General features: G+C 42.7%; 1 protein-coding gene and 1 long non-coding RNA gene across 12 annotated transcripts in view; one reads left to right on the forward strand and one right to left on the reverse strand.

Moving 5' to 3' along the window:
* Positions 1-1,338: 1,338 nt before the first annotated feature.
* LOC109574551 (uncharacterized) lies at positions 1,339-3,221 on the reverse strand. Of its 2 annotated transcripts, none has more exons than XR_011562103.1 (2): positions 2,661-3,221; positions 1,339-2,098 (listed from the first exon to the last, which is right to left on the reverse strand). It is a non-coding gene; the product is annotated as an uncharacterized lncRNA (long non-coding RNA). The 2 variants fall into 2 exon arrangements; XR_011562102.1 differs by having other exon boundaries at positions 2,657-3,221.
* A 14-nt stretch (positions 3,222-3,235) lies between these two features.
* Positions 3,236-19,184, forward strand: part of TLK2 (tousled like kinase 2) — a 122,287-nt gene continuing 106,338 nt past the window's right edge. For 5 of the 10 annotated variants that reach the window (XM_070773713.1, XM_070773716.1, XM_070773715.1 and 2 more), the window contains exons 1-2: positions 3,910-4,060; positions 5,559-5,644. In XM_070773713.1, coding sequence (XP_070629814.1) covers positions 3,925-4,060; positions 5,559-5,644 — 222 coding nt within the window. In that variant the 5' untranslated portion in view covers positions 3,910-3,924. Of the gene's footprint in view, positions 3,739-3,909; positions 4,061-5,558; positions 5,645-19,184 lie in introns of those variants that run through there. The other 5 variants (XM_019981825.2, XM_070773721.1, XM_070773714.1 and 2 more) reach the window with 3 other exon arrangements.

The following is a 19,184-nucleotide window of genomic DNA, read 5'->3' on the forward strand; positions in this document are numbered from 1 at the left end:
CATACCCCAATCCCCCTCCTGAAGATTGCCTTGTGCATATTATACATTTTAGGTTCTAAGAAGTGCTAAAATAAAGTATTCCACTTAACTTTAACCTAGAGTCCTGAGGACCAATGTACATCCACTCCCTTTAAAGCATTTAACCTGTCGAAACCTGCAGAGCACAGCTTGGGGAACGCCAGCTCCCTTGTCCCTTCTGTGACTGTGAACATGGACCTGGAGGACTTGTCATATGCTACCCTGAAGGCAGGATCAATGGGAACATCTAGATGAATCCATGTTTGAGCCTTCTGATAGCAATTGGGCTTTTGCATGGGGAGTGTCACCATTTGCCAGCCTTTGACAAGCTGCTCAAAGTTGCTCTGTGAGCCAACACACTTTAAACAAGTGGGTTCATGAACCCAAGGTTAAATTATATCGTGAGAACCATTGCTGCTAAGTCACTTCAGTCGTGTCTGACTCTGTGCGGCCCCATAGACGGCAGCCCATCAGGCTCCCCCATCCCTGGGATTCTGCAGGCAAGAACACCGGAGTGGGTTGCCATTTCCTTCTCCAATGCATGAAAGTGAAAAAACAAAGTGAAGTCGCTCAGTCGTGTCCGACTCCTAGCGACCCCATGGACTGCAGCCCACCAGGCCCCTCCGTCCATGGGATTTGCCAGGCAAGAGTACTGGAGTGGGTTGCCATTGCCTTCTCCTGAGAACCATTGGACAACAACAAAATCGTCCATCTATTGCTTCTTGTTTCTGACTGTATTTGATATTTTCACTTATATGCTTATGTGTGTTAGTTGTTCAGTCGTGTCCAACTCTTTGTTGGGACTGTAGCCGGCCAGGCTCCTCTGTCCATGGAATTTTCCAGGCAAGGATACTGGAGTGGGTTGCATTTCCTTTTCCAGGGGATCTTCCCGACCCAGGGATCGAACCCAGGTCTCCTGCATTGCAGGCAGATGTTTTACCATCTGAACTACTAGGGAAGCCTAGTAGTTTATATGCTTATAAACAGAAGCATATAAGAGGGTATCAGAGGATGAGATGGCTGGATGGCATCACTGATGCAATGGACATGAATGGGGGGAAACTTGATGGAGATGGTGAGTGACAGAGAGGCTTGGCATGCTGTAGCCCATGGGGTCGCAGAGTTGGACAGGACTGGGTGACTGAACAACAAACAGAAGTACACCATTTTTGTGGTAAGCAAATCCATGAAATTCCTATGAGCAATTCCTCTCGGGACGAGTGTTAGATGTGGAGCGGGCTATGAACAGGCCCTATGATATTGTCAGTTTTCGGACATGCAGGGAAAAACACACTAGGCAAAGTGAAACAAAATCTCATCTTTTCCTGAATTTCAATGACTAGTTTTATTTTTATTTTTTCATAGTTACCTCAAAAAATGGAATCATAGCCCTTTAGACCTGGAAAAGACTCTGGGAATCCTCTGGTCCAAACTCCTTCACAGATGAGGTTGGCGAAACTTGACAGGTTAGGTAGCGGCCCGAGCAGTTTGTCTGTGGAGGAGCTGGCCGGAGCTCAGCTCCAGCTCTGTCCAGTGTTCTTTCTCTTAAACTCTTCTCTTTTGAGATGTTCCAGTGTCATTTTAAGGAGTTACTGTTTTGACCATTCACTGTAAGGACAGAACTTGTCTCATGGGCTTTGCTTTTTTGAGTTGTAGAGGAAGACACTCTTGGTTCTCCCGCTCCCTTGACAGTCCTTTACCTTGCCCTTTTTCCTGCCCTCTGCCTGGAACTTGCTCCCCCCCTCCCCTTCAAACACTGTTATCTATCGAAATATGTGTGTGCAAGGCCCAACCTGGCTGGGATTTGAAGCAAGGTGACTCTTGGCGGAATGGATTTTTTTCTACAGTGCTTGAATGTGCCCAAGGGTTGGGAAGGCTGAACAACGAACAATAACTAAACTGCCATCCTTCGCCCGTTCAGCAGGTCTGTGTTCCATGAATACAGGAAGAATTAAGAGTAAGGAAGAAAGAAATGCAGAAACATCACCTGAATACTTGCCTACCCCCTGGAAAAGTTCAAGGCTCTTGCTCATTTTATGAATTTTCCCCAAGCCACTGGTTCTCATACATCTTCAGACATCTGATCAAGGAAGCATCAGAGGAAAATAAAAAGTTGGGTATCTGCGTAGAAGTCAGTGTCCCGGCTCAGATGTCGGTGGAGAATGTGATTTTTTCTCTGGTGCTGGGCGATCAGAATGGGAGCCTTCTGTGTAGGAAGCCGCCTAGCTGTAAGAGCTATTGCACCCTGGCCTATTTCCCATTCCTCGGTAGAGAGGGGCAGACCTGTTTTCCCCATTCTAGCACTTATTCTTAGAGCCCCCTAAATACCCAGGAGAGCCTTGTTTTTAATCAAAGGTTGAAATGGAACCTCCCCCAGGGCGCACCGATAGAGTCCCTTTGGGGCAGCGCCCCCCCAACCTCCCGCCTTCCGAAGGGCAGCGCTGTGGTGGGGGTGGGGGCTCAGCCTTGATCCCAGAGCACCACTTGACCCTAAAAACGCCCTGCCAACCAGGTACGTGGAGGTGAAGCTCTGTCCGCTTTCCACGGCGCAAACGTGGATTTGGGGAGCCGAGAAGGTGAGTTTGGAGCCTGGCGGGGCGTGGGAGCTAGCCAACACGGGGGGACACAGCCAACTCACTAACTGGGCGTCTCCGGGGAAGTTCGGGCGGGGTTCGTCGGCTCACGGCTTTCTTCCTTTAAAATCCATCCTGGGCAGAGCAACCCCACTTCTCACCCAAACTCGTGGAGATCAGGGATTAGGCGGGCGCAGGGTTCGGCGAGGCGGATCCGGGAAGCGCCCGGCCCAGGCAGCGAGGCCCCTCCAGCGTTGGTCCGCGACCCAGGGCGCCGGCCCAACCGCTCTGCTGGGGCCGGTCCCGCGGGGCGGGGGCCGATTTTACGAAGACGGCTGCGGGGTCTCCGGGACTCCGGCCCAGCCGGGTCAGACCTCCCCTCGCGTCGCGGTGCGTCCGTCGGCGCCGCCCGTCAGCCCGCCCTCAGCCGCCCGGCGAGGCGGCGGCCTCCTTCGCCTGCGCGGGGTCCCCTGGTTAACCCCTGCCCGGCAGGCCGGCCGCTGATTGGAGGAGGCGGGGCGCCGGGGCAGCGGGGACCCCCCCACCTTCCTCGTCCCCTCCCCCTCCTCCCCCACTGTCGGCACTTCCCCCACCCCCCCAGGACCCCCCCCTGCCTCCCAACCGTGCAAATCTCGCGAGGAAACACGCGGTTTCACTAGTGTGTTTACACCGATCACTACTAATCCGGACCGAACCGATCCGGATTAAGGGGCCGGAGGCGGGTCCTGGGCTCCAGCGGTTCCGACCCCCCCGCCTTCCGTGCCGCACCCGAGTGGCCCCTAGCCGAGCGGGCCCCCACCTCCCGGCCGAGCCTGGGCCCTTCTGCGCCTCCCTTGGCCTTTGTCCGGCGCCAGGAGACCGGTCCCGCGCCCCCCGCGGCCGCCCGGGCCCGGGCCCGCGTCAGGCGCCTGGCTCTGTACGCGAGCCCGGGGATCTGCGGCCTCCGAGGCCCCCCTCCCCCGCCCGCCCTCTCGTGGAGCCCGGCGCCGGCGGCGGCTGCCCGGGCGGGGGGTTGCGGCGCTCAGGAGAGGCCCCGGCTCCGCCCCGGGCCTGCCCAAGGGGAGAGCAGAGCGGTCCGCAGCCGGGTCGGGTCGGGGCCCCTCCCGGGAGGAGCGTGGAGCGGCGGCGGCGGCGACAGCGGCGGCAGGTGAGAGGCTGAGCCCCGGGCGGGGGAGGGCGCCGGGCCTGAGGTATTAACCGTCCGGGCGACCCCCTCGGCTGAGGAGGCTGCGGCCCGGGCCCACCCGAGGGCCGGCGCCGGGCCGCAGCTCCCCGGCGCTGAGGCGGGAGGGGCTTCCCGAGGGCTGCGGGTCGCCGAGGGGCCGGGTCGAAGATGGGAGAGGCCCAGGCGGCCCCGGCCTGGGAGTGGGTCTTGTGGCCGGCGGGGAGAGGGGGGCACCCGGGCAGCTGGAGGCCCCGGCAGCCTCCCTGGCGCCCCCGAGAGCTGGCCCGCCCTCCCTCCGTGACAGGTGGGCCTGGAGTTGGGGAAAGTTTGGAGCCGGCGGGAGACGAGGGGCGCCGGGACCAGGCCCCATCGGTCCTGCTTTCCGGCTGTGGGCTACAGGGAGGATCCCAGTCCAAGGCCCCGCTGGAATGAGACTGAGTGGATCTTTCCTTAACATGAGTTGACATTAAATGGAATAACCGCTGGGGCGTCATTTTCCGGGCCAGGCCTGGGGATGGAGGTTTAGGAAACGTGCCGAGAGACCCTGGGGCTTGAAGGGAGGCTGCAACCTCTGCCATTCCGGCCTCGATTAGGGCAGGGCGAGACTCGAGGAAGGCCACTTAGGGAAACATTCTCTCAATCTCTGTTTTTTCTTTTTCTCTTTTCTTTTCTAAGATACCTTTCTACCCTTCTGAGAATTTCCTAATTCCCTCTCTAACCTGCACTTGTCTGTGTGGGTGAAACTTTAATTTGCCACCCTTTCATTCCTCTTTGCCCCAGGCTCTCAATCCAGGAAGGGAAATGAAACTGGAGGCTTTGTAGGGGTTGTTACTGAAAATTGTGGAGTTGTTAGATTGCAGAGGGGCATGTTTAATTCATATTTTCAGTGAACTTTTAAATCATGCCAATCATTCCAGTAGCTATTTAGTAATATGTTCAAAGGGGTTGTAGGTAATGGTATATGTACCTTTTCTACTTTTAATATTTGGGCGGTTTCCAGTGCGTTCTGCAAGAGTTGATTTCTTGCAAACGATGGAGGTATTTGCTGAGAGTAGCCTGTGCATTAATTGGTCGTGGAAGGAGTTTAAAAATGGTGTCCTCTTGCCCCTCCCTGCTTGGAAGGAGTGCTAAAAGCAGATGTCTAGAGCAACCTACTGCTCCAGGGAGTGGCAGAGAAAGATTTTGTAAAGGGGTGGTTATGGAGCCATACTAATTTCCTGAGTGGATGCAGGTTGATGGTTTTACCATGGGTTCTCTATTAAAATGAAGTAATTAATTCCTTTTTTCATGCTCCTCAGAGAAAGGAGGCATAATATAATAGCGTTATTTTAAGTTATTAGTAGCTTCTGATTCATGCTGTATTATTTTGAAGTTATTATTAATGATTCATATTTTTAGTTTAAGAACCAGTTCCTGTGTGTTTGGGAAGGAAGTATCCTTAAGTACTTACCTAAATTCAAAGGTTGATAGAAGAAATTTTCTTTTTTTGTAAGCTAGGCTTTGCTCAGCTTCTACAGAGATTATATGAAAGATTTGAGGGGGTTTTTTGCTGTTAAAGTCAAATTAGAACTAGTTAAGAATAAGTGACCCTCAGAAGAAGACTTTTGAGCCACTTTGTAACTTTAAATGTATTACTGTTTGATATAGTGCCTTGTGGTTTATTACTTGTATGCCCTATTTATTTGAGGTTTACCTGTATGTGAATATTCTGCGAAATAGTTACTATGCATTTTGTTGTATCCAAGAATTGGTTCTTCATGTTTTAGCTTTTAGGGTCTCACAACCTACTTTTTGTTTTTCAGTAGAAATGATGGAAGAATTGCATAGCCTGGACCCCCGACGGCAGGAATTATTAGAGGCCAGGTTTACTGGAGTTGGTGTTAGTAAGGTGAGTAAAATGATGATAATGAACACTGCTCATGGCCAACTTTAAACACATTTAAAAACAAAGAGCAAACTGGATGGATCATACAGATACATTGAAGGGGAGAAGATCTGGCTCACAGTTCCAGTGAACTTTTAAATCCTATCAGTTGTTACACTCACTTAACAGTACTCTTGAAGGTACTCTGTATGGAAATATATACTTCTTTTTACCCTCTAATGTGGGAGAGGTTTCCCATGGGTCTATTGCAAGGATACTAACAGGATGTGTCTCGATTCTATGCCACATTTTGTCAAAACTCCTCAGTCACTCAGATAAAAACTGCTAATGAAAAGGTATTGGCATAGCTTCATCACGCTGGGCTTTTTGTATGGTTACGTGTAGAGTTTTGAAAAACATGCCTCTGCTATGTCACCTCTCCAAATCTGCAGTTCAGCAGATTCCTCCTGATTGTACCCCAGACTCCTTTTCCTTTCCTCCTATTTTCCCTTCTTGTTGACTGTTTTTGTTCCAGTAGCATAAGATCAGGCCCCATTCATGGGCAGTGTTATGGCTTCCTGTGCATCTTTATGAAACTGCTGCCTCACCCCTCTGCTGTGATAGGAGAGCTTTAGAACAAAATATAAAACCTATTTATGATTTTAGTACAATATGTAAGATATATTTGTGATGTTTTATTTAAAATCTTCACCAATCCAAGATGTTGTTTACTTGGACCTGAGACTAGAGAATTTTTGATCTTTGACTTCTTCCTGTACTCTCCAAGAAATATTATTTCTCATGGCAACTTGGATCTTAGTCTCATGCTTTGGTCAGTTGCTTCTTAAAGGAGAAGGTGTTTGTCAAAGTTTAGTTAGAAAAACTGCTTTGATGAGTGTCGTAATTTTGGTGGGCTGGAATAACTTGATAGTCTTTGTTCATTCAACAGACATTGAATATCTGCTGCCTCCTAGGCATTGTGCAGGATGTTAGGGAGGACACCTCAATACAGTGCTTCCAAGCCCTTACTGTAGAGGGGAGTGTGGTATAGATAGAGGATAACTGGGATGGGAGCTGTGTTAGATCTGTGGTAAGGCACTATAGAAACACAGGATATGTTACACATTTTTAAATTCTTGGTTTCTTGGCCTCTCTAATTAAGTAACTGACTTTTGTGGCACTTTAGAGCAGCTGTGCTCCTGGCTGTTGTTACATGTTTAGTTACATGTCTAAATTCTCTGATCTAGGTGAAGTAGCTTCAACTGTACTTGAGTAGTATATTTGAGTGTTAAATTGATCTCTGATTCAGTTGCTTGCCTAATAATGACTTTTGCTGGTAATTCAGTAAAAATCTTGTATCCAAATCTGTCTGTTCAAATGCTCACCCACTGTGTAAGAGTAAGTTTGTATTCAAATTGTATACACTTTAAACTAATTGGGCTTTGTTAGAATGCTTTTCTTTCCTTCTGGTTTTAGGTTCCTGGTAGCTCTATCCAAGCATACTTTCCATGGGGTAGAGCATAAGTTATGGGAATGAGTAACATTGTGAATTCTGCTGCCCAGGCCCAGCTAAAATCATGTAACTGAGATGTAAAAAACTTAATCTGTTTAATAGGAGTTCTGCTTTAATATATAGAAAGAAGTTCATTTTTATCCAGATGTTTTTGTATCATTAATTGTGTTATTTTGAAGTTTCCAGTCATGATAAGTATATTGATTACAATAAATCTGTTATTCTTGGACCACTAGGAGAGTTTTTACCCATAGCAAAGAAACTTGGGGGGAAAAAAAGCAAGTAATTATCCTCTAGTTTTGTGTAGTTAGGAAGAGAAAAAAGAAAATCTCCATTTTGTAGGACTTCTTAAGCATGCAAGCCGTTGTTTCTCTCAGACCGCTTATTTGAAATAGGAGCGGGCGGGGGCCCTGGTCCTGGGAAGAAAGGTGCTTTTGGATAGACGCTTCCTTCAAGCCTGGAACTCCTCATTATGGGTCATCATTTCTCAGTGAGGATGTCGCTGTGTTGATGACAGCTTTCAGTTTTGCAGAGATCATGAGTGCTTTCAGCCCTTGTAAGTGGGAGAGCAGAGTGGCTTTCCTGTGACAGTGCCATCTAGTGGGGCTGGTGCAGCCGCGTGGCTGTCTCTCGAGTTTCTCCTAACTATTCATAACATTTTCAGTACTTTTTGATGTCCATAGAAGGAAGAAAGTCGGTGCCACTGTGGATTCTTTCCTAGTGGACAGGATGTTTTAAGGAGCCGCAGTCTTTGAACTTCCTGGTGATTGTAGATCTTCTGTCTGTTGCCTTGAGGGTTTTGCACCTGCAAATTAGATACGAAACTTAGGCTAGGAGAAAACGGCCATGCCGCCACATTTATTGCTTGCAGTATTTAAGTTGCTCTTTGCTTATATTTAGGTTATTTACAAATTAAAATTTTTCTTTCACATTGCATTTATGCACATTAATTTTATATTTAATATTTAATTTATAATAACTGGTAAAACAGAAGCATTTGTTATGCACTTTGGGATGTGCCATGTGGTTTTGTTTAAGAGACTGATGTTTTCTGTCATCAGTGAGTGGGTAATAGAGGGAAGGAACCTGACGTGCACTGTGGAGCTGTAATTGACTTTCCTCCTCTACTCTAGCTGCCACTTTTTAGGACGACCTGTAACCATTCTCTTAGCATTTTTGAGATGATAGGTTAATTGGGCTATGAACCTACTTCTTCATGTCTTACTGACTTGGCATGTGAACACTGCTTCTTTTTTTAAGATCTCTTCCTTAAAGTGCTAGATAATCCAGTAATGTGAAACTGACTACCTTGTATTCATATGTTTTCAATGAGAACTTAGCAGTTTATATTCCCTACTCTCTCCCCTTTTGACTACTTAAATACAGGTAGTCTCATCTCTGTGATTCTGGAGACTGTAAAGGAGGTGGAATTCTGCCCTTGTGTGTACTATTTATCTGTACCTAGTTGACTTTTAATGCTAATATAGTAACAAATACTTCCATAGTATTTTCTGTGTGCCAGATACTGGCTTAAGTACAAAAAAAGCAATAAGTGAATTTAGATCTTTCATAACAGGGATACTAGTCTTAATAAACATTCCTTCTCTTTTTATGAGACGTGCTAACTGATGCCCAGTGCATTCATTGCTCCCACCAGTTGATTTATAGACTCACCAAGGACCACTTTATGACAACTTGCACTTGTGTTATAATTATATGGCTCAATACAAACTTGTGATAACCATTGACATAAAATCAAAGAATTGTTGATTCTGTGAAAACTAATTTATCTACCTTGGAAAGACTGAATATAAAATGAAGCAATAAGGAGATAACTATAAAAATTTATTAAGAGAATTTTTTTTAACCTGGAAGAATTTTTCATTTAGATACATGGCAAGTATCTTTTAAGTTCTTGCTTCACTTTTAAAGAAATCGAAACTGGAAATAGTAGATGATGCATTATGGGTGTGGTTTGTGTAAGACAGTGTGAAACTACAGTCAGTAGATCTGTAACTCAGCAGGCCTATATCAAAATATTGGCAACAGAATAAGCATTTCTATACTTTAAGTTCAAAGAAAATGTTTGTATTTTTTTTAAGATTCCTCACTATAACTTACTTTTTTGATTAATGTCCTTGGTTTCAGTTGTATTGAATAAAAAGTGTGTTGATGGTGTTGAAAAGAAGAGCAAAATGAGAACCATGGAAAGTGGGACTCCCTCTTTTGGCACAATAAGAAACTCATTTCCTATCTTTTATAAATTTGTGAATGTGATGTGAGTCAGATGATCACATCTGACTTCTGAGAAGATCTTGAACCAGCTGATGCCTTTCTCCTGTCATGTAGTAAATTGTATCAACTAGAAGCTGTCAGTCATGGATGCCTCGTGTTAGCTGTTTCACATGCCAGTGCAGGAAGTTTTGAAAAATATGTGTAGGTGTTTACATTTAGTACATAGTTAGATGGTCAGTAAGCATAAATGCTGAAAAATAGTCTACATGGAGACCAGTTTTAGGAGTGACTCTTCTCATATTTAGTATTTTGTTTGTTTGCCTTTATGTTCTCTTCTTTTCATTTACAAATCTTCCTCTATTTATGTCCTGATAAACCCATTGTAAGTTGAAAATATCAGAAGTTGAAAATACATTTAACATACCTAACCTAGCATAGCTTAGCCTAGCCTACCTTAAACACGCTCAGAACACTTAGTTAACCTAGGGTTGGGCAAACTCATCCAACACAGAGCCTGTTTTATAATAGTGTTGAATATCTCATGTCATTTGTTGACTTTTGTTCCGAAAGTGAAAAGCAGAATGATTGGGTACCGAGCGGTTGAGAGTGTATTGGTTCTCTTACCCTCAGGATGGCATGGCTGACTGGTAGCTGTGCTGCCCTCACCACTGGGCAGCGTGAGAGAGGATTGTGTCACATGTGACTAGCCCAGAAAAGATCAACATTCAAGATTTGAAGTGTAGTTCCCACTGCATGTGTATCATTTTTGCACCATCATAAAGTTGAAAAATCGTTAAATGGAACGATTGTAAGGCAGGGACCGTCTGTATTTTAAAATTTATTTAATTCTACCCTCATTTCATACGTAGTCAAGTATCAGCTCATTTCTCTTCTTCCTCTAGCATTTGTCTGCCCCACTGCTACTGCCTTAATCCAGACCTTCCTCATTCATAACTGTAACAGTTAGTATCTCCCACCTCATTCATCTTTTTGTAAACTGCTACCAGTTATATTTCTAAAAATACCAGTAGTGTTGTTTTACTCCCTTACTTTAAAGGCTTCACATTGTCTACTGGGTGGAGTTAAAACTCCTGACTTTTTAGCTTCCTGGATTGCTGTCTACTCGCCCACTGCTATGTGCTGCTGGCTCAAACCATGGCTGGCCTCCTGACCTGTACTGCTGTCTCCTCCACTGCTCCTTTTCATTTGTCACATGAACTTTCAGTTTACTCTTCAAGGCATAATTCAGATATCCCTTCTGTATAGCTTTTCTGGATAGCCTCACCAATCTAGTTGTATTATCTTATTAGCACCTGATGACCTGTCTTTATTGTAACACATTTGTTCTCCCTGTTAGTCTCCTTGAGAACATGGATGTTGCCTTTATTTCTGACTGTTCAAATGCTCAGCACATTGTATATACTGAATAAATCCTTGTCGAATTGGGAAAGAGTTGAATTAAAAACAGTGGTCATCCAAATAGGCATGTTTCTTGTTTTAATGTAGGCTGAAATTGCATTTAATGTAATGACATATTTGTATTGTTGTTTCGTCACTCAGTCATGTCCAACTTTTTGCAACCTCATGGTTGTATGTAGCCCACAAGGCTCCTCTGTCCGTGGGATTTTCCACACAAGAATACTGGAGTGAGTTGCCATTTCCTACTGCAGGGTATCTTCTTGAGTTAGGGATCGAACTCGTATCTCCTGCAAGTCTCCTACATTGCAAGCAGATTCTTTACTGCTGAGCCACTGGGGAAGTATTTGGGCTTTAAATTTTTCTTAGGTTTCTTTCAAAATCTCTCTTATGATTCTTCTACTTTCCACTGAAATTTTTTTCATTTATTATCTATAATAAAAGATAAAATTCTCATTCTATTTCCCCCACCCTCAAAATTTTGCCAGCTATTTGTTTTTTAGCATTCCATTTTTCCTCTTTTCTAGTTTGAAAGTTGTGTACTGTTTTATTACCACAGAAATTACAGTATGGATTCTTTATATCAAGGATTGATGTTAATCAATACCTCTGCCCTCCTTTTTGTCAATATAAGGGCCTTGAACCTTTAACTTCATTATTCCTCTCCCACTTCACATGCTGCTGTTCTATATTTAATTGTACATGTATGTATATTTAATTGGTAGACTTTATTTTACAGAAAATTGAGCAGTTAGTACAGAGTTGTCATATACTACTATCCCATCTCTCCAGTTTCCCCATTATTAACGTGTTACATTAATGTGGTAGACTTGTTACAGTTGATCAATGAGTATTGATACCTTTATTATTAAGGAAAGTCCTTAGTTTAACATTAGGATTTACTCTTTGTGTTGTATAGTTCTGTGGGTTTTGATAAATGAAAGAGTCATGTGTTAACCATTTGTATATGTGCGTTTTTAAGAACACAGATTTTATTGGGTCTGTTTTCTAGTTACGTTCATTTAGCCTCACCTACATGTTTACCTGTGTTGTGTTTATCATTTTCTTTGTTGTTCGTTCCTTTTCACATCTCTGACCTTCCATCTGGAATACTCTTTCTTTTGCTGAAATACATCCTTTGGAATTTGTCTAGTGTGGGTCTACCAGTAATTGTCTTCCCATTGTGTCTGCTTTAAAATGTCTATTTGGAGTTTTGTCCTTGTGGATGTGGATCTTTCATCGCAGCGCACAGACTCAGTGGTTGTGGCGCTCAGGCTTAGTTGCTCTGAGGCACGTGGGATCTTGGTTCCCTAACCAGGGATCGACTCTGCATGCCTGCATTGCAAGACAGATTCTTAACCGCTGGACCACCAGGGAGGTCCCTGTGCCACATCTTATTTGTCTGTTCACCTACTAAAGGATGTCTTGGTTGCTTCCAAGTTTTAGCATTATGGATAAAGCTGCTATAAACATCTGTATGCATATTTCTGTGAGTGGTTGAATTATTTTGATTTATTCTGCTTGGAATTTATTGGATGTCTTAAATCTGTGGGTTGCTGGTTTTCATCAGTTTTCGAATTCTCAGCCATTGTCTTTGCATATATTGCCTCTGCCTTACTCTCTGTCTTCTTCTTGGACTCTATTTAAACATATGTTAGACTTTCTTACTTTATTTTCTCTGCCTTTTACCTTGTCTTCTGTATTGCTGGTCTTTTATTTCCCAGGGCTGAATACTGAGTAGGTTCATTCTGAAATTTCCATCCACTTTTTTATTTCTTCTTATACCTTCCCCTTATTTATTTTCTCTTTAAATTTGTCTAATCTGCATGCTTCTATCCATTGAGTTTTGTTGAGGGTTGGTTTATTTTTAGGTGGCTCTTATCCTCAAAGGATAGCGCTGTGCTACTTGTTTAAAGTAGAAGGTAAAATTTCCCAGAATCATCTCATTGGGCAGGTCCTGGGCTTTGTGGTTTCCTTTACTGAACTTCACCCTCATTAAAATTGTAGTAAATGAGTTCTTTTTGTCTAGTTGCTAAGTCATGTCCACCTCTTTGCCACCCCGTGGACTGCTGCAGCACACCAGGCTCCTCTGTCCTCCAGTGTTTCCTGGAATTTGCTCCAATTCCTGTCCATTGAGTTGCTGATGCTGTCTAACCATCTCATCCTCTGCTGCCCGCTTCTCCTTTTGTCTTCAGTCATTCCTAGCATTAGGGTCTTTTCCAGTGAGTCGGCCCTTAGTATCAGGTGGCCAAAGTATTGGAGCTTCAGCATCAGTCCTTCCAATGAGTTTTCAGGGTTGATTTCCTTTAGGATTGACTGGTTTGATCTCCTTTTAATCCAAGGGACTCTCAAAAGTCTTCCACAGTACCAGTTTGAAAGCATCAGTTCTTTGGTGCTCGGCCTTCTTTATGGTCCAGCTCTTCACATTTGTACATAACTACTGGAAAAACCATAGCTTTGACTATATGAATCTTTATCAGCAAAGTGATATTTCTGCTTTTTAATATGCTGTCTAGTTTTGTCATAGCTTTCCTTCCAAGAAGCAAGTGTCTTAATTTCATGGCTGCAATCACCATCTGCAGTGATTTTGGAGCCCAAGAAAATAAAATCTGTCACTGCTTCCACTTTTTCCCTTTCTGTTAATATTTGCCATGAAGTGATGGGACCGGATGCCATGATCTTCGTTTCCAAGAGGCTGTTTAGTTCCTCTTCACTTTCTGACATCAGAGTGGTTCTAAAAGCTGTGGTAGGTCTTACTAGAACTGGTCAGCTTCAATTTATTTGGCATCAGTAGTTGGGGCATAGACTTGGATTGCTTTGATGTTGAATGATTTGCCTTGGAAATGAACTGAGATCATTCTCTTGTTTTTGAGGTTGCACCCAAATATGCTATATTTCAGACTCTTCTCTTGCCTATGAGGGCTATCCCATTTCATCTAAGGGATTCTTGCCCATGTAGTAGGTATAATGGCCATCTGAATTAAATTTACCCATTCCTGTCCATTTTAGTTCCCTGATTCCTAAGCTGTTGATATTCAGTCTTGCCATCTCCTGCTTGACCACATCCAGTTTACCTTGATTCATGGACCTAACATTCCAGGTTCCTGTGCAATATTGTTCTATACAGCACTGGACTTTACTTACAGCACCAGACACATCCACAACTGAGCATCATTTCCACTATGTCCCAGCCACTTCATTCTTTCTGGAGCTATTGGTAATTGCCCTCCACTCTTCCCCAGTAGCCTACTGGACACCTTCTGACCTGGAGGGCTCATCTTCCAGTGTCATATTTTTTTGCCTTTTCATACTGTTCATGGAGTTCTCCAGGAAAGAATACTGGAGTGGGTTGATATTTCCTTCTCCAGTGGACCACATTTTGTCAGAACGCTTCACTATGACCCATCTGTCTTGGGTGGCCCTGTATGACATGGCTCATAGCTTCATTGAGTTATGCAAGCCCCTTTGCCATGACAAGGCTGTGATCCTGAAGGGAGTAGTAAATATATACATAAAAAAATTTACTATTCTAACCATTTTTGAGTGTATAGTACATTCACTTTGTTTTGCAGTCATCATTGTGATCCCTCTCAAGAACTTCTTCATCTTGCAAAAATGAAACTATACTCATTAAACCATAACTGCACATTTACATCTTCCCTTAGTCCCTGGCAACAATCATTCTACTTTCTGTTTACATGAATTTGACTGCTCTAGAAATCTCATATAAGTGGACTCATACAATATTTGTCTTTTTTGTAACTGGCTTAGTTCATTTAGCATAATATTCCTCAAGATTCATCCATGTTGTAGCATCAGAATTTCCTTCCTTTTTAAGGCTGAGTAGTATTACACGTACCATATTTTATTCATCCATGTGTCTGTCATTAGTCACTTTGGTCGCTTCTAGCTTTTGGCTACTGTGAATAATGCTGCTGTGAACATGGGTGTACAAATGCTGTTTGAGTTCCCACTTTCAGTTATTTTGAGTGTATGTATGGAAGGGGAATGATTGCATCTTAATTCAACTCTTTGTTGAAGCTTGACCTCCTCTCATCCTATATTGTTGACAAAGTACAGTCAGAAAATTGTGATTGTTTTTCTTTTAGTCTACCCTTAGCAAAAGCCTTAGAAGTCTTAAAAATTTTGTTAGCTTCTACAGAGGGACTGGTAATAATACTCAAATTGCAGTTATTTTTTGCAAATAGTATTAGTGGCCCAGGAAGTTGAAGAACTAAGTAACTTGGTGAGTTACATAGGATAGCTTTTTATTTTAACCAAACCATAGTTTAATTTTAAAATGATAACAGCAAGGGGCTATCCAGATTTGCTGTACTCGAATTTTTTAAAAACAGATAACTTTATTTATTTAAATATTTATTTATAAGTCTGCCCCAGATCTTAGTTGCGGTATGCGAACTTTTAGATGTGGCATGTGGGATCTAGTTCCCTGACCAGGGGTTGAAGCCAGGCCCTCTGTGTTGGGAGCACAGAGTCTTAGCCACTGAACCACCTGCTGTATTAGAATTTAACAGCGTATGCATGCTCAGTCACTCAGTCATGTCTGACTCTGCGACACCATGGACATAGCCCATCAGACTCCTCTGTCCATGGGATTATCCCAACAAAAAATACTGGAGTGAGTTGCCATTTCCTCTTCCAGGGAATCTTCCCAACCCAGGGATCGAACCTATGTCTTGTGCGGCTACTGCATTGGCAGATGGATTCTTTACCACTGAGCCACTTGGGAAGCCCATTTTAACCAGTTTTGTCTGATGAAGACTGTTAATGTTGCTTATATAAAGATAACAAGGTGATGGTATCTGTTCTAATAGTTGTGACCTGTGTGACTGATAACTTTGCTTTTATAAAGAGTAAATATGTGACTTTCATGGAGAAGGAAATGGGAACCCACTCCAGTATTCTTGCCTGAAAATCCCACGGACAGAGGGGTCTGGCAGGCTACAGTCCATGGGGTCACAAAGAGTCAGACGTGACTTGGAGAGATATTGCAAGGTAGCAAATGAAGGGGCTCCTCTTGTTCCCAGCTTGTATTGTGTTCAGTTGATGACGAAGCCTCCAGGAGCACACAGAAGACCCACTATCATTTGCTGTAAAGCAAGCTTTCTCAGCATGCCAGTGGACACCAACTGCAGCCCAGGGCACCCGGTGAACTTCTCTGCCACCAGCAGCCAAGCCATAGTCTCTCCAGTATGTCTGAATCTCAGCCTTTGGGAAGGGAGTACCCCAGATGTGGTTTCAGTCTCCTGACTAGACCCAGGCTGATACATAGTATCAACTATTTCCCTTCATGCGTCCTTTCTCAAGAAGCTTCTAGAAGATACAGTCCATAAACACCAGACAGAAAATCATAAAAGAGAAAGCCAGCATATTAAGGAAGCAGATGATCCAACAAAGGAGAAAAGTCAAGAAAATTTTCAGGACAAGGCCTAGGGAGCCAACAGCCCAGAGTGTTGTAGAGGATCACAACACCTGAGAGGATTTATGTCTCCAGAGAGGGGAAAGTGGAGCCTGATACATCACCTGATGTATTTGAAATAAGCATTAATTCCGGGAAATGGTTCCCTTTTTGGTTTAGTGGTCAAAACAATGCAAATATTACTATGACATATAATATTCATTTATAAGAAATTTTAATTCATTTTAAATTTAAATTAATTAAAAATAAGATATATACATAAATTAAATAAAATTGATTTAAATTCTGTTAAAAAAAAAAAAGTAAACATGTGACTTTCATTGCATAGACTGTTGCCAGAGTTGGTGTTGATTTAATTCCTGTTTTGTCTGTCTCCAGAGGAATACTAAGGATTAATTGTGAAATTAAAATATAATCTGAAAGCCCAGCTAATCTCAGATGAAGATGCCTCTAGTTCGGGGTGTTTTGTTATATTAATTAACTTTTATTGTACACCCATTCAGTCGTGTCCGACTCTTTGCGACCCCATGGACTGTAGCCTACCAGGCTCCTTCCTCCATGGGATTCTCCAGGCAAGAGTACTGGAGTGGGTTGCCATTTCCTTCTCCAGGGGATCTTCCCAGCCCAGGGATTGAACCCAGGTCTGCCGCATTTCAGGCAGACGCTTTAACCTCTGAGCCATAACTTTAGCAGGCAGATTTAATGTCCAAATTTGGCAGAAACCACTAGCATTAAACCAAAACTCACTTGTCCAAGTTCCATTATCGAATCAAGGCACAAAGTATTCCATCAACTTCTGAAAAGCTGTTTGACCTGCTGTGTGATAATCTGGATGAGGTGAAGGGAAAGGGACATGATAGCTATATTGAAATTCTAGTGCCCCCATTTTTCAGCAGTTGAGTTCTGCTAACTCTTTATTTATTTACTGTTTGTTTGTTTTGAGTTCAGCTGACCCTTAGTAAGTCTGTACTGTGTGTAGATGTTATGGAGGATTAAAAAAAAAAATCAACCAGATGTACTACATACACTTGGGGCACTTATATAATAAGGCAGGAATGGACCCGTATGTCTATGGCACACAGCTGATGGTGGATATAGAGACGTGAAGGTGTTATGAGCCTAAAAGAAGGGGCACAAGCACGTATGTATATTCACTCCCTCCATTAAAAACAATATGGTGATATGAAGGCATTATGAGCCTAAAAGAAGAGAGCTTAGAAAATAATTTGCTCAGAGGTCAGATTGTGTGTGGAAGGACGAAAGTTTTTGTTTTGCAGTAGGATCACTGTAGCTAAACACCTCAGAAAAATTCTGATAAAATATTATGAATAAGTTGCAGAATGATAGTATAGAATAGCTTGGTTTTAAAGCTTAGCAAAACTGCTTAGGATCTAAGGCAGAGTTGGTTTTTAAGAATTAATTTTGATTAGGTGATATATTTACATAGTACAATATTCAAAAGATTTTAAAGATACACAGTGAAACATCTCTGCTACCCTTTTCCTTTTTTTTCTGGTCACACCCTGCAGCATGGGTGATCTTAGTTCCCCGACCAGGGATGGAACCTGTGCCCCCTGCAGTAGAAGCGTGGAGTCTTAACCACTGGACCACCAGGGAAGTCCCTGCTATGCTTTTCCTATATCCGTTTGGTTTTCTTCCCTGGAGACAACTATTAGCAGTTTATTGTATTTTATTTATGTGTGTGTATATATCATACATGATGATATATTATGCATGTGTGTGCATGTGCAAATATGTATGTATATTCACCCACTCCTTAAAAAAAAATACAAAGAGTACGTTATATATATTATTGTGTATTTTCCTTTTTGTATTTAAAATATTTCAGAAATTGTTTTAGTACATATAGAACTTCCTTCTCTTTTTTCAAGGCTGTTTAATATTCCATTGTACAGCTGAACCATAATTTAACCCTTTTCTTGTCTATGGACACTTAGATGAAAAAGTGTTTTACTGACATAAACAATGCTTCAGTGAATAGCCTTGTACAGAATGTCATTTCACACATGTTTACTGGATAAGCCCCTAGAAGTAGAATTACTGGGTCAAAGGATATGAACATGTGTAATTTTTGTAGTTACAGCCACAGTCCTCTCCATAGAGAATAGGAATATAACTATATTTCTCCATCAATGAATGAAAACATTTGTTCCCCGTAGTTAAGTATGTTAAGGGAGTTATTTAAAGGAGTATGTGGACAGATGCTAGGGTTCTTGAACCTTGTAAAATAATAGGTAAAAATTTGTTTATATGTGTTTATGGCTGTGTCTTTTCCCTAGAAGACAGGTCCACATTTTTTGCTGCATTCTTTAAAAGTTCAGTGATTCAAAATAGGGTTAAAAAGCATTATCTGGCAGTTAGTTGTTTCAAATTAGGACATGTTGCTTTGTATGATATTTCTCTTTTATGGAAATATTTGAGTAGAAGCATGTAAGTAATCATTAGAGATGTTGTATGGAAAGTTACTGTGCAGGAGAATGGTCTAAATCCAATTCCCAATCTTTTATTATTTTTCGTTTCACTCCCTGGGAGGCCATGTTTTAAAAAACCTGTTTTCTATTAAACTGAATTTATTAAGCAATACCTTATTTCCCCAATTTTGTTAATTAGAGCTTTAGAACAGTATGAGGTCAGTTTTACTACATAGAATTAATCTTTTCATCTATACTTAGTTGATGAAATTTTAACTGAAGTCCAGTCAATTTGACATTTTAAATAGGCTGTATAGGTGAACAATAGTTCAGGACCCCATTATTATTTTTGGGACTTAACTAAGAAACAGATCTCTACTCTATATCAGATAGCTTCCAAGGGTCTTTTGAGTTCTGTGTGTTAACAGTACACATTCAGAGATTTTGTTGAGGACCAGTATTAAGTTCTGCCACAAGTTTTGTTACAAGTAAATGCTCACCATAACAGATTCCTTAGAGCTTTCATAT

Source organism: Bos indicus, chromosome 19, assembly GCF_029378745.1.
Source record: "Bos indicus isolate NIAB-ARS_2022 breed Sahiwal x Tharparkar chromosome 19, NIAB-ARS_B.indTharparkar_mat_pri_1.0, whole genome shotgun sequence".
Lineage (NCBI taxonomy): Eukaryota > Metazoa > Chordata > Mammalia > Artiodactyla > Bovidae > Bos > Bos indicus.